The sequence below is a fragment of the Cupressus sempervirens genome, chromosome 6 (genome assembly GCF_028749045.1).
Source record: "Cupressus sempervirens isolate cs-2001-9-10 chromosome 6, ASM2874904v1, whole genome shotgun sequence".
Classification (NCBI taxonomy): Eukaryota; Viridiplantae; Streptophyta; class Pinopsida; order Cupressales; family Cupressaceae; genus Cupressus; species Cupressus sempervirens.
This window is the reverse complement of record NC_143123.1, coordinates 213,310,777-213,326,682: the sequence shown is the minus strand read 5'-3', so window position 1 is coordinate 213,326,682 and position 15,906 is coordinate 213,310,777. Positions and strand designations below refer to the sequence as shown.

Sequence of the window (15,906 nt, the reverse complement as noted above, 5' to 3'; positions counted from 1 at the left end):
AGAGGGGACCTTAACCGTCTCTTTGGACCCATGGAAGTAAAGGGTCATTGTTGTGGCATGTCGCCTTTGCGAGGTCTCATAAATCCGGTAAGCTGCATGGGAGAAGGGTCAAGCAAACGCTTGGAGCCCATAGTCAGCCTAACAGGTGTAAAAGGAGTCGATAAGCTAATGCGAGCCCTAAGTTGTAAGGTATGGTCACGAAGTCGAGTAGCCTCTTGGAGATAAATAACAAGACACTGTTGGTCGATGTATTTGAAGGAGGAAGCCAAGGACTTGCAATCCCTGAATATGCAGTGAAACCTTCCTCTAATCTCGTAGCAAATGGGCAACGAAATATAAAGTGTCTATGTCTCCGTCTCACACATATCATAGAAATGGCACATACAGTCCTCCCTTTCAATTTGTCAATCAATCTAAATGTGAGGCTAATGGGAATCCGCTCTAAAGGAACCTAGGGCGATACGAATGGGGTGGTCCAACATCATTCAATGTAAGAGGGACACACAATGAACACATCCTGTATGTCTATACAGTGCTCTAAATAAGAGGCCATCCTTGGACGAAGGCCTCCCAGGGAGTCAATCCAAGTCATATGAATATAAAGTCTCTAGATGTCCATCCTGATGTACCTATTCAACTCCTACTAGGAAGGGAGGCGATGAGCAGGGGCATCCAACGTGAATTGGAAATGGGGAAGGTGATCAATCTCAATGCCCACTGAACCCAAAAGGGCAAAGACCTGAGCATACCAACAACATGCCCAACCAATGGTATCGGCCCCCACAATTGCCTCCTAGGAGCAATATGTCAGTGAAGAATATTGGTGGTAGCAGAATCAGCAAACTCCTGAAGACGGTGAAGAAACCAAACCAGATCGAAGATGGCCCCAAGCCTAAGGGGGTGGGCGTCAAACTCGACCAAAATGCTATGGGTGGGAGTAGATTAATGACACCTGATGATGTGCCAAAGAAGAAGGGTCTCCACTCTGTCAACCAAAACCCAGTTCAATGCAGTCAATCTGATTAGAGAGACCAAAAGAGACATTTTGGATGTGGTGTCCTCAAAGTGATGCCAAAAACATTATCTCTCAAGCAAAGCAAAGAGACCCAAGCCTTAGTTGATGCAAAACTACATAGTAGGTCTCACACTGATGCGGGGTCCCACAAACTTGACTCCCATGTAGGTGTATGAAGATGAGATCTCAATCTCCTCACCCTAGAAAAAGAAGTGCAAATGGGAGGTCTTTAAGTAGCTAGAGACCATAACCTATGTCTTACCCAAGTGAACCACCAACTGCCTTGAATAACACAAGGAAGCTAATTCGTTGAGAAGTCATTGAAGGCCCTCAAGAGAGGAGGTCAGAAGAACCACATCATCCACAAAGAATAAGATGGAGATCGGAACCTGATATAAGTAACAACCATCCCTTGAGAGTGAGAAGTCTCAAAGAAAGGGCTTGAGCTCATCTATGTAAAAGCCAAACAAAGTGGGAGAAAGAGGGCAACCTTGCTTCATCCCAATAGTACTCTGAATAGGGTCCGAGAAACCCTGCGAGGTCCTAAACCTACTGACCACAATCTCATAAAGCCTCATGATAGTCGTAAGTCAAATCTCAAGTATTCCAATGTCCTTAAGTCTTTGAAAAAGAGCAGCCCAAGGGACGAAATCACATGCTTTGCCAAAGTCCACAAAGTAGCAATAAACTTTTGCCGAGCGAAGTTGAGCCTCCTCAACAATACCCCGTAGAATCAACATGTGATCCATAGTCTGAAAGTTTGTCCTGAAACCAGCCTCCCCCCTCAAACGACAATGACACTTGTCTAGCTCCCTGGAAAGAATTGTAATATGGTGGCATAGAGTTTGGCAAAGGTATGCTCAATCATGATGGTCCTATAATTGGTAGAATCTGAAGTCGGCATGCCGTTGTGGATTGGATGGATGATGTTTCATGACCAAGGAGAAGGAAAATCAATACAAACCATCCTTTTAAAGAGCACAGTAAAGGACCCCAAAACCATGATACCAGTGTTACTCGGGTGCGCACACCCAGGTCAAAACCCTGGCGCACCCAATATGCATAAGCACCTGGTGCGGGTGCGTCACGCACCCAAGTATCCCCGCCAGGAGATTTTCGGCCGCCGCACCCGTCGAGCACCCGAGTGAGATGCGGTGCTCAGGTGCTTCCCGAGTGTGCGAGTGTGCGGGTGATTCCCGAGTGCTCGCAGGGTGCTTCTCGGGTGCTTGCAGGGTGCTCTGAGAAGATGGCTGAAAAAAGTCAAAAATAAAGTGTTTTTGCATTTTTTTTGTTTTTTGTTTCTTAGGTATGCTAACCCTAATTAGGTGTGGGTCCCATGTGGTCCATTTGAAGGTTTAATAAGATCAATAGACGGTGATTCCATTCTCATTATTGAAATTTTGTCATTTTGTTAACTGTACTCACTTTGATATGGCTATGATACATTATTATTATTTCACTGTTTCATGCTAATCGGCTTGTTACACTTGTATTTTTCTTCAGCCTTAAAGTCAATTGTTTAAGTCATGGGAGTGTCTAAGTCGAAGTTGACGTTGAACCTTCAGCCAGTTCAACTTCAACTTCAAGTTCTGTCTCTAGCACAAAATGTTAAAAATAGGCCAGTCCTCCTATTCGTCAGCATTCCTATTCGCATATGGGAAAGTTGAAGTTGAAGTTGAAGTTTCGGGTCAGTTCAACTTCAACTTCAAGTTCATGTTGGAGTCTGCAAAGTCAAAGTTCCAATTCGAGTCCAACTTCAACCGAAGTTCAGCTTCTAATTCAGAGTTGTGTTCAAAGAAATGATTATAGGTGTAGTTCAATGGTTCAGAGATATAAAGTTTCACTAAGTTCAGATTTGAAGATGTAGATTCAAAGTTTTAGTTTCAGCCCTAGCAATCAGAAGCTCAAGAATCATTATGATTCAATCAACATTGGGATCTTCAAACTTATATTTGAAATGGTGAAGCCTGAAAAGAATTCACCATTCTTAAGTTCAAAGGTTGCAGACAGTTTCAAGTATGCAGTTCACAGATCAAAGGCCCAGATTCATCAGTTCAAATTTGTGGCTCAAGTTCAAAATCAAGCTCAGATCCTGTTTCAATGTACCAAGTCCAAGATCCAAGGCCAGAAGAGGTTGGTGGATAATGAGATGTACAGCAAGTAAATTCCAACATGTGATTCATGTGCAAGTATTGGTGTATATATTATTATAAGTTTTATACAGCCTGTAACCACAGATTTCTGTCAGCATTAAAATAACAGTCACAATGTGGGCAGCATAAGTTTTAGCTCCACCGTTGGATCTGATTGAATTTTGAATATGTTGCCCAAAATCAAGTTTTCTAAATGTTCACCGAAGCGATCTTCAAAATTTGGCTAGAGTCAAAAGTTATAATGGACTGTATGCGGGTCTGTCAACATACCAGCAACGACAAATGTGCTGCAGTCAGAAAAAATAGTCATGTTGCGGGGTCTACAGCTTTTAATCTGACCGTTGGATTGAGCTGAATTTTGGATATGTTTGAGGAAACCTAATTATCTAAATTCTCTCCAAGCCGTTTTGTAAAATTCATAACGGATCAAAAGTTATGACTTTTTAAGTGCAGCAATATATCAATGACAGTTACAAGATCATAGCAGCAATTTGTTACTAGCATATGCCACCTGTCCAAGAATGCACATGAGATTCATTCTAATTTTCGTAAATATATTTGTTATGATCTATGAAACTTTAAAATGGATCAACTATTAAATATTCTAAAGTGATAAGAAGAATATTATTCCCGAGAATGAAGTAGTGACAGGTGTCCATAAGTGGAACTTGGAGGGATGTAAGCAATATCATAATGTTTAAACATTATGTTTATCTTTGACACATTACCTTTCCTCAATAATGGATAGTGGAATACATAATGTTATTTAAGGATCATATGAGGACAAAATAATATTGGGAATGTGAGCAGTTTCAAGAAACAGTTATTCAAACTAAAAAAAAATCGACAGAAGGAGAAGATAAATAGTCCACAAAATAATGAGAGGGGGATTATTCTTTTCCGAGGGGTGGGAGTTCTATAGCTGCTGCTACAGGAAGAAGATATTTCTAGTTTTGTAACAGGGAAAGCAGTTTTTCTTTATGCAGATTGACTGTAATAAGGGGATTGAACAATACTATTATTGTTTTATCATGTTCTGAAATAGAGTTGTGTTTCTAATCTGGAAGGATTTGAGTCATTTTATTCCTGTTTTAGATGCAGTCCTTTATTACCATGTTGAATGTGATATATGTAATCTTGTGGTTATGTATTCACACTTTTGCATAAAGATATTTACAGCTTTCTCTCTCTCTCAATTTTCTCTATAATATGAAAGACATAGTAGATAGTCCTATGGCTGTTTGCTAGTTTTTCATTCATTTCCGACTTATTAATCTAATAATCACATTCATTCCATATTGATGGATGAATGTCAAAAAAGCTTTCATGTCTTCAGGTTAAAGACATAATTATTTTGTTGTATTCATTGTATATCTTTTACGAGGGAGTTGTACCTCTAAATTCAGAGGATAGTTATCAATCAATGATAACTGATCCAACTGGTAGTGCATTTTGTCCTTCTTGTCGAGTGTATTGAGTCATGTTTTATAATTCTTGTTGAAGGGAAAAACTGTTTACTTACACGGCTCATTGTCATCATGAGCATCTTTATGATATATGATATTCATAGAATCATATTTGGACAATGAATTTTGAATCTTGCATCTTGAACTAAGTTAATTTGTTAAATGGTCATCAATAATGGTTATGAAGTTTCAAGTTTCAAGTTTGTACTTATTAAATATTTATGGTTTGTGAATCGCATTTCAATTTTCTCTACTCATTGTATTCAACTATATTTGGTATGTCAATATTATATAATATATTGAAATATCATTTCATAATTAGCATTTTCAATCATATATATATATATATATATATACTATGCAACCCCCTCCCCCTCCTTCGCCATCGCACCCGAAACTCGTCTCGACATCCCCCTGCACCGCCGCACCCCCGCACTAGGGTAACACTGCATGATACCCAACTTGAAGAATCCCCCCCTAGAACCCTTCCTCCTCTGTCGCTCCCTACTACTCATAGCTCTAACGGCCTCACAAATGTTAATGAAGGATGACAACGAGGAGGGATGGTGAGGTTAATGTGGGATTGGTCAGGGACGTTTCAAAGAGTAGAGGTGTGTGATACCAATGCATAGTGATCTAAAGTGGAAGGAGGGTGGCGGGGAAAAGGGTGCACCAAAAGAGCTTGGGGGACTACAAGAGAGAACTATAAAGGGGTCTACACTACATCAAAATGAACAAATGCTTATTATGGAGAAGGAAGTGGCAATAACAAAGCTTCAACTGGGTGAACGAAGGGGACTAAGAGGAAAAGGTGGAGTGAACCAAGCAGTAAAAGCATTCGCAGTCCATATCAAACCATTGATTCATAGGGTAGGAGCTGAAGCGATTGGGGCTGCCGAAAAAGGAAGGGGTGTGGTGGGGGAAGGAGAGGAGGGTGGACTCCTGAATCGCAATAGCAAAGTGGCCAAACATGGTGGAGGCACAATTGGTATTAGTGAAGTGAGACTGCGGAAAGAGCCGCCTAAGGTGACTTGCGAAAAGGTCGCAGTCACCATTGACAAAGGAAAAGAGAGTACAAGTCAGGGGCAGCTCTAGGGTAGGTGGGGGGAGGCTCTGATCGTAAGACGAGGGAGGGAGTGGTTGGTCAGGGGGAGGTGGGAGATGGTGAAAGATTTGATGGAGGGAATGTAAGAGGTGCGAGAGAGGGTGGTCTACCACACTCCCCCCCTCCCCTTCCTGCACTGGGACAAACAAGTGAAGAAGTTGGAGCAAAGAAAGCAAGAGAGCCCGTTCAAAATCACCAAGTCCGCAAACTCACAGGGCTGAAGTAAATGATGACTATATCTTGTAAGGGGACCATCATTGTCATCAAACGAGCATTGTAAACCCAAAATGCCCAGATCCGACTCAGAAGTCCAAACCGAATCTGTCAACCAGTCATCATGGGGGTTTTGGAGGTCTCTGCTACACGCACTGAAGTCCCCCAAAATGATGATGTCACCAAGGACGACAACCTAATGATACAATCATGTAAATCCCCATAGGGATCATCCTCCATCGAGATATGAATAGCATAGGATGAGGAGGTCGTAGAAAGTAACAAACAGCGATGAAGATATCTCTGGTAAAAGTATACCTCTGCCTTACATGGATCCACATGAATTTGGCTGCACTGTCAGAGTAAGCAATTGAAGAAGAAAATTTAGAACGCATTTGGGGCAGCAAACAAAGTGATTCATGTGTTGAACGGTTGAGAGATGAAGTACAGTCACCAAAGGTGCGGAAAAGTAGAGCAATTGCTACCATATCAGATACTACCATATCAAATTCTTTCATAGCACATGGAGTCTTGCAGGGCCAACTAGTGACAATGTTAATAGATGGTTGGACCACTCAAATTCATAGACTCTGCATTGGTAGCAAAGAGAGTAATATAGATAGAGGATTTTGCAAGATTCAATGTCACAGTAGCAGATTTGACAATACATTTTTATAGTGGGTACTGATGGAGTTTAGAGCTTCCATTTAGAAGCCTTTTTTACCCTTTTGCACTATTAATCTTTGTACACTGTTAAGAATGTTATTAAGATAAAACACTCCTGTTACATTTTATGCACGTAACACTATTCCGTATAGACTTGTAATGATTTCATCTCTCGGTGTTTTAATAATTCAAATTATTTATTCTATATTACTATGTTGCAGAGATTCATTATTCATGCTGAAATTTGTTACACTGCAATACCAAACAGAGATGGCAATCTCAAATGCAGCACCAATCATTATATTGTTATCTACAGGCAACAAACTCATCCATAATAGCCACTCTAGATGAATCCTGAATGATAACTATTGGATTATAGTTGCCCAGAACAAGAATATACAAGGAAACTGCATATTAACTGGATTTTACATGATTAGCAGGAGTCTATACGTATTGTTCTGCAGTCTAGAAGTCAAGTATATCATGCCTTTCAAAACAGATCTCAGATGTATTTTATTCATATTATAATTAATGATGCCTAAAATGAATAGACAACTCATGCTTAATGATGTTTGTGTATGAATTACATGGCAACCAGAGGCATGGGAAAATCAAATCTGAACTCAGAGTTTCCTTACATTTTCCTGTTGGTCATCTTCCTGATTGGTTTTCATTCTCAATATGCAAAGAGTGATTACCTTTAAAAGGCAAAGGTTTATTTAATGCGGCGATGTTTGTTCCCAAAACAGTGAAGACAAGACAGTCAATCAAAGAAATATACTATCATCATTAAAGGCTATTCTACAAATACTTGAAAACATTCTACAGCCCCTGTTTGAGATAGCAGTCCTACTCCATGAAATTACAATGACAGTGGAATATTAATAGAAGAAAGTTTTTTATCAGATGAAGTGGATTTGTCACAGGTATAATATGAAGTTTACGCAGATGTATCAATCAGAATCTTACACGTTTCGGAAATTGACATTCAGCAAAAGTATAATTAAGCAACATGTAAGCGTTGACATCGGCAAGAAATACGATGTTCCTGGGAATTAAGAAGAGTTGAAGATGACACTGAATATTGAAGTTATTGGGTGCAGTAATATGCAGTAATAATCACACAGAATCCATTCACCGCAGACACACCTGAAGATAGCAATTGCTTGAGAGTATAAGAGAGATTCCCATCACGACAATGGCCTACAATCAGGTTGGACTGTGACTAATTTAATATATATATCTCATCAATGAGAGTATACAGATATTGAATGAGTATGATAGCAGCATCTTCAGCAACTACAGATATAATGATAATCATCTTCTATGACTTTTTGATCATTGGAATTATGGTGACCCGATGAAATTAGCAGCATCATACTAATGTGAATTGAAGGAGCCCGGATATCATGACTGTTGGAGGGTTCACGATGACTCAATGCCAGTGCTACTACCGGAAAATGATCAAGATCTGAATCCAAAACAATTGTATAAGCATGTCAATAGAATACCAACAAGGAGTACAGAACATTCGAAGGTGGAAATATTGCAAAATAGATATCAGTATCCAACGTTATAGGATTACCTTTCAAACAGAACATTGTTATTTGTGCACCAAGTGTCCAGATAAGTACATCTGTAAGCATTCAGTAGACTCTTTGATAAGAGTTGCAGAGATTCCATTTGTATTGACACGCTGGTAATATTGTTCAGATGCAAATGTCTGATAACATTCTATGTTTTTGCAGGTCCAGGGATGTGCACAGCAGGATAAAGATTTATCAAGCATACAGGAGGTTGGTTGGAAAGCGATGTCGGTGAGGAATACGTGCGGCAGATTCAATGAGATATTATATGGAGTTACATCAACATATCAGGATTTAACGTCACTGTGTTCCAAAATCAATACCAAGTCTTCGAAAAAGCATTTCCAGCACTCACACCATTTCTGCTTTGAGATAATTGAATACTCTTTGTTGGATACTATAGTCTGTGAACATGTGAAATAGAAGATAAACCTGAGCATATTCATTTATTTGAAAAAATACTTCAAATCGATCCTAATTATCACTGAAGAAAAAGGGAATTAAGATTGTCAAATTGCCGGTTGTGTAAAGTTTTATTTTGGTTGGTTATTTGTTATGAAGGGGTGTGATGTTTTGAAGAGGCACCCCCATGTCTATTGCAAAATTATAAATAGCAGATGAAAAGTACGTGGGATACAATTAACACATTCTTACAAATTTTACATACTGAGGTTACACGTGCACTCTTGATATATTATTCTTTCATTTGGCAAAGATTGGATTTTTGAACTAAGCCCATGGATACTGGATCATTGAGTAAATTTCTTATATGCGATCTTGGACTTGAATTGTAGTGAATCGATCATCAGTAATGAGTGTCTTCATTGCATTTTCATTTCTAGCATAACCAGTAAGCGTATTTATTTTATTTATTTGCACAAAGCTTTAGAGTCAAAAATATTGTATAGTTCCATCCTTTATAAATATTTTTTAAATTCTATAAACAATTTAAATGTCAGATAAGTGGGCAAGGTCATTTATAGCATTTTAAACCCAATTATCATAGATATAGTGAAATATCAAATTGTTTCCGTATCTGTATTAATTTGTCTACCCACCTCAGGAGTTAAAGTGCAATCTAGACTAGTTTAAAAGTTCGTCTATATATTTGATCTATCGTATCTTGATTACTAAATTGTTTATAGTTTAAGTGCACAGAACTTTATAAAGTTGAGCGTTACAGACCTATAATATTGACTCTGTTGCCCTTTAAATTTTGGCAGTGGTCTTTACATTACTCTTGATTCATATTCTACATGCTGGCAATTATTGCATATCTTTCTAGTGAAAATTAGTATATTTATTTATTATAATTCATACACATTCTTATTTTTAAACATTTCATTCCCAAGTAATCATATTTATTATTATTTTCAGAACTACAAGTTGAAAGAACTTACATTTTGAAGTTATCATTGAAGTCATAAAGTCAATATAATTTCAGCACTTTTCGTAATTTTTGTACAAGTTTAAGGTTTTCTAAATTTCTTGCCATTTCGGAGGACTTTCAATATATTTATAATCAAGCTATCTACTACAAATGTCCTTGGATTTTAGCTATTTGTCCAGGACTAGGTGCACCCACCTTGGTTTTGTAGAGCTAGAAGCACAAGGGATTCGGATCATATCAACGAAATCAATCACATTGGCCTTATAAGTTTTATCGATTGGAACCCCAGCATCGAGTTGGCAAGACTCGTAGGATTTCAATCTGTGGTTTTGGGAACCAACAAGTACCTGAATTGACAATTACATTGGGTAACTACACTGTTACTGATGATTTCTATATGGTAGATCTCAAGGATACTAATGCTATCTTGGGAAAACAATGGTTAGATTCCTTGGAAGTACTGTAATAATTTTTAGACAATCAAACTAAAATTCAAGATTGACAGTACGAAGATTATATTGAGGAGAATCTCCAACAGCACTCCCAAGAATTTTTCAGCTAAAGGGATATTCAAACGGTTATGGATAGACAATTTGGTTTTCAATGACATCCCTCCAAGAAGGTCCTCAAACAAAGGATTTGAGCACACAATTGAGTTGAAATGTCTAATCTAGTTATCACTAATACCTAATAAGCACCCTAAGAAATTTAAGGATGAAATTGAGAAAAGCATTTAAGGAGTTACTGGACATGGGGCACATTAGATTCATTTCAAATTCCTTTGATTCTTTAGCTATCATGGTGAAAAACGACAACACCCTGAGGATGTGCTTTGAACTATCACCTTTAAATAAGAAAACAATCGAGAATAGATATCGCATGCCCACGATTGATGAACCACTAGATGACTTACATGGTGCAATTCATTATTCAAAGATAGATGTTAGAACCAAGCATCATCACATTAGAGTAAAGGAATAGGATATCAACAAGACTATTTTCCAGTGTCATTATTGGCAATAGAATTTTTTGGTTATGCTCTTTACATTGAGCAATGCTTCCCTATCTTTTCAATTCATGAATCATATCTTCAATAATCAATTGTGGAAGTCCTTGCAAGTGTTCTTTGATGACATACTCATTTACAGTTAAACCCTGGACTGAGTATCATAGAGGCACAATCATTAAATGCTACGGCTTCCAAAGGCAAGTTCGGAATGATAAATTTTCCATTTGGATCACATGATCAATGCTTCAGTAGTTCAAGTCCATCAAGACAGGGTTCAAGCAATCATTGATTGGCCACCTCCAAGGACACTCACAAAGTTAGAAGACTTCGCTAGTTATACAACTACTACAAAAGGTTTGTTAAGGGGTTTCCCCAACTTGAAGCACCTCTAACACAACTCATAAAGAATGAAGCTTTCAAATGGACAGGAAAGGCTCAATGGGTATTTGAGAAACGTAAGGAAGTAATGAGCACTTGCCAGTTTTAGTTTTACTAAATTTCATTTAACCCTTTGTGCTGGAATGTAATGGTCCGAGAAAGGGAATTGGAGCAATTCTAATGCAGATGGCATCTCATTGCTAATGAGAATTGAGAACTCAAGGATACTATAAGGGTCTAATCCATCTATCGCAAGGAGATGTTTGTCATCATGCATGTGTGGTGAAGATCAGACAATACTTGGTGAAAAAATTGTGGTCAAGACAAATCATAATGGTTTAAGGTACCTTTCAAAGTAGAATGATCTTAATCAATAGTGGCAAAAGTGGGTTAACAAGATATAGGCCTATGATTTTGATATAGACTATGTTAAGGACAAGAAGAACATTGTGGTTGATGAACTCTTAAGGAAATTCACTTGTCTTTTAGCAAAGATTTGTGGTAATTGGAAGGCTCAACTTTTGGTCGAGTACTACAAAAACACATTTGCATGCGAAGTCATGGACAGGAAGACTCAATGACAAGGATAAGTTGGTGGACAATGTTATTTACTACAAAGAAAGGATATATTTGGTCCCCAAGTCTACACAAGAGGAAAGGATTTTGAAAGCCATCCAAAATGCACCCTTAGCAAGATATCCTAGTTATTTCAAAATGTAAAGGTAGATCAGTAGGAAGTTCTCCTGAAAGGACCTCAAGGATGATGTCCTATGTCATGTCAAGGAATGCAAGATTTGCTAGCAAAGCAAGTCAAAGCACACTTTTCTTGTTGGTCTATTACAACAATTGCTTATTCAAGAGCAGAACAAGGAAAGTATATCCATGGATTTCATCACTAATCTACGAAGGTGCAAGGCAGAGATCACACCTTTGTGGTAGTTGATTGGATAACCGAGTTTTCTCACTTCTTCACCATCTCATCAAACTATACGGCACCACAGGTTGCAGAGTTTTCTTTTCCAGAAAGGTGATTCAGACTCCATGGGTTGCCGAGGAACATCTATAGTTATAGAAATAGTAGACTTCTCAATGCATTTTCGAAGGGGCTATTAAAGTTAGTTGCCATCGAATTGATCCCCAACAAATTATCACCCTCAAATAGATAGCCAAATAGAGATTGTGAATAAGTGAGTGGAGAGATATTTGTGTATTTAATGTTACAGGCCAGCAAAAAGCTTGGATTAGGCAATTTCATTTAGGAAAGCACTGCTATAACACCAATCACATGTTGACGGGAATGACTCCATTCAGGAATTTGTATGGTTATGATGCTCTGTCAATCTTGGATTTGGCTTTTGGTGATAGTAGAGCTCCCAAAGCCAAGGATTGGATATAGTAAAGTCAGGACATCCTTAAGTCCCTTAAGCAGAACCTAACAAGTGCTTAAAACCAGCAAAAAAATTATGCAGACAAGCATAAGGTTGAGTGTAGCTTTGAGATTGGAGATTCAGTCTTCTTGAAATTGTAGCCTTGCAAACAGTCTCCATTGAAGAAACGTGGTAAAGAGGAGTTGAAAACACAATCCTAAACCCCCTACAGGATAATTAGGAGAGTGGGGAAGGCATCTTATGAGCTTGAGCTGCTAGAGAGTAGAAGGATCCACAATGTATGTCATAAATTGTGCCTCAGAGAGGCATTGAATTAGTAGATCACTAGTTCAGCTGAGTTATCAACTCTGGAAGAGGAAGGAAGATTGGTTCTGGTAGTTGGTGAAATTTTCGATGTCAGGCAAAAGAAGTTGAGAGTAGAATGATTAAAAAATATCTTATCAGATGGAGAGACAAAACCATGAACGGTGCATCTTGGGAAGGACAGAAAATCCTATAACGTCCTAATTTGCAATTGCTTGAGGGCAAGCAGTTTTGAGAAGGAAGAATTGCAATGTGCATTTTCGCATAGTCATTGTAAGTGGGCTTACTAGCATATTTAATTCCCATAGCCAATAGTCAGGAAACAATGCATCGATTTATTGAATTCATTAATACATCAAAGTTAAATTTATGTACAATATTATTTGATTAATTTACCATGATGTATAAACTGACTTCAATGGTTACTTGAATGAAATTTTAATAATCACTTTACACTTCCATGAGCCTAAGTATAAAGTAAAAAGAGAGGGAGTCTATAAACCTCTCTAGTTAATTATAAAAGAGCAATGCAGGTTTCGTTCGATACATGCTTGGTTATTTTTCTGATATTGATTTGGAGAGCTTCTTGGTGCCCTAGGACAAAAACCCTGGTGGAATACTGGTTTTGGTTCTGAAAGTATCTGCACCAGCCAGAGGTTAGAGATATCACTCAAGTATTTCACAGTTTTTTTACAGTGGTGTTCAAAACTTCAATCCAATTCGTGAAGTCTCTTTGATTGACAAATTTGCAAAGTGTTTGGTTTTATTGCTGAACATTGGTGAAAAGTAGAGAAGCCATATTTGTAAATTTATAATGTTTGTAAATGGAATGAAAATATATTGTTTTGACTCTTTGAGTATTTGGCGTGATGGAATGGATACCTTTGTCGTAAACTTCTCATTTCAGTAGATTTCTTTTTTATTGCATTGCTTATCTCCACTGCTGCAACCATGTGCACCTTTCCATGTAACATGAGCTTTCTTGGCTTGGCATGAGAAACCTTTCATGATGGCAGTTCATTTGGTTTTGATTTGGATGTCTTGCAGAAAGAGGATATTGTGGAGAGTTGGTTTTGGTGATGGAGAAAACTAGATTCTACAGGCCACCAATTTAGTGATTATAGCAACAGCTTTTATTTAGGAAAAGCTCCTCTCATTGACATGAAGTTCCTTTTGGTCTTTGGAGCGAGTCTCATCCATGTGGTAGAATTCGCTTCCATATGGGCATCCACTTCAATCTCAGCTGGACATATTAAAGATTTGAACTGTGACTCCATTCCTAGATGGATTACTTTAGTCTTACAGCTTTAGGCATTAATGTGTTAACGCCTAGTGCGTCTCAACATGGGCATAAACAATTTTCTGTTATATGTATCATTTAGTTTTCTATATGGATCATCGTAGCTGCTGATTAAGGTCCGAAATCCTTTGTAATCTGCACTCTTCTGAAAATTATGTGATTAGGATATTATACTTCTTGGTGGTTTTTTTCTGTTCCTATTATTTTCTATGAATACAAATCTCGTTTTGCATAATCAAATTCTACATCCCAAGCAAACAAGTCAAATATAAATTGAAACTCAAAACAGCAGAGCAAGATTGACAGCCTCCATGTTGAGAGTGGTGTGATTGGTCATTAATAATATTTGAAAAAATTAGGTTAGAGATCTTTACAATCCAGCTAGAAAAGAAACATTTTATCAATTTTATTTGATTCAGTGATATAATAAATGTCACATGACCAAAACTTAGATGATTAGAAACTACTATAGATGGCAACAACCACAAAGCTTTCGAGAAAAGGATCCCCAAGTTAGGCCTAAATATAGGACTTTATATCCCTATTTACATCGTTAGGATTCTTGCAAATTTTAGTGGCCTCTCTCAAAAACATATGTATAGATGGTACCTATTTTTTCACAGGTCGATGCATTGACCAGCAAGAAAGGAAAGCATAAGTTAGAGGTCTACTCACATCTTTTGTATCAAGAAGGTTAATTCGAGATAGATCAGATGGTGCTGACTTGGACATCTACAATGTAGGAGATTTCATTACACAATCAATATATTAACAAAACATATTTCAGGATAAAAAATAATTCTTTAATACTTCTTCAAACAAACATATAATCAAGATAATTTACAGAAAAGTTAAAGCCTCATTTGATAACAGATTATTATTATTGACAATTACCACTCCCAACTACAAGAAAACATAGGAAGACTTTCATTAGAATCAGTATTAAATAGCATTGTCCCACCCATGAATACAAAAGTACATAAACCACGCTTACAAGTTCAGTTAGGCAATTTATCATATTTGTGCATTCTCAAGTTCAAAAGGTGATCAGATCAACATTGAAAGATTAAATCTTGTGCGACTCAAAACTGCTATATAGGTTGATAAAGATCTATGCATGGTTATTGCTTATTCCATGCCAACTTAATCATGAATTACTGGCTCAAGAATTTAACCAATTGATTTCAAATAGTGAGATAAATATTTAGTTATCAAACTGCTATTGCTTATTCCATACCAACTTAATTCCAAATCGGTTGCTCAAAAAATTTAACCAACTGATTTTAAATAGTGACATAAAGTTTAGAAATTAAGCCACTCCCTTTACTAGGATACATAAGTAAACTTAAAACTATGACCTACCTTTGATAGCCCATCAGTAAGTGACATTATACGAGCTCCTGATGGGGGAATAAGTGCTTCAGGAATCTGTTTATTACATCAGATTGATAAGCTAAGAAACAATATTCAATTCCATTTGTCAAGCATAAATGAATCCTACATTAAAAGATCAAAATCCAACCTTAAAAAGATTCCTTTTAGGCCTGTCATTAAACAAACCAACCATCAGGATAGTATTATATGTGAAAGATTTCATGAATTATGCACAGCACTGCTACAGTGCTTGATGCATGCTTTCTTAATGCAAAAAATTCTACAATTTTCTATACAACGTTGGGACTCTTGTTATACTGTCAGTATAAATGCCTTGGGAAGTATAAGTTGCATGGTTGTGAAAATATATTTGACTTACTTACCCTCCAAGTTTCTTCCACTTCTTACCCCCAAAATGATAATTGACATGCTCTGCCAAGTCACGTGCCAATTCAAGATGCTGCTTTTGATCCTCCCCAACTGGGACCAAGTCACACTGTAAAGCAATAATTCATTGACGGGAATCAGGTTCTCAATAAATCTGAGAAAAAAGGATTTGT

General features: G+C 37.5%; 1 protein-coding gene and 1 long non-coding RNA gene across 6 annotated transcripts in view; both read right to left on the bottom strand.

The window, feature by feature from the left end:
• The window catches only part of OVA4 (Nucleotidylyl transferase superfamily protein), a 265,199-nt gene that overhangs the window by 115,715 nt on the left and 133,578 nt on the right, over window positions 1–15,906 (bottom strand). For all 5 annotated transcript variants that reach the window (XR_016352847.1, XR_016352848.1, XM_089787496.1 and 2 more), the window contains exons 8-11: window positions 15,730–15,842; window positions 15,495–15,516; window positions 15,335–15,400; window positions 14,648–14,704 (exon numbers count right to left, since the gene is read on the bottom strand). Coding sequence is in view for 3 of the 5 variants with exons in the window: in XM_089787496.1 (XP_089643622.1) it covers window positions 14,648–14,704; window positions 15,335–15,400; window positions 15,495–15,516; window positions 15,730–15,842 (258 nt within the window). In the remaining 2 variants the exon portion in view is untranslated. The remainder of the gene's footprint in view (window positions 1–14,647; window positions 14,705–15,334; window positions 15,401–15,494; window positions 15,517–15,729; window positions 15,843–15,906) is intronic.
• On the bottom strand, window positions 7,774–8,601 carry LOC149552014 (uncharacterized). Its single transcript, XR_016353346.1, has 2 exons — window positions 8,204–8,601; window positions 7,774–8,089 (listed from the first exon to the last, which is right to left on the bottom strand). It is a non-coding gene; the product is annotated as an uncharacterized LOC149552014 (long non-coding RNA).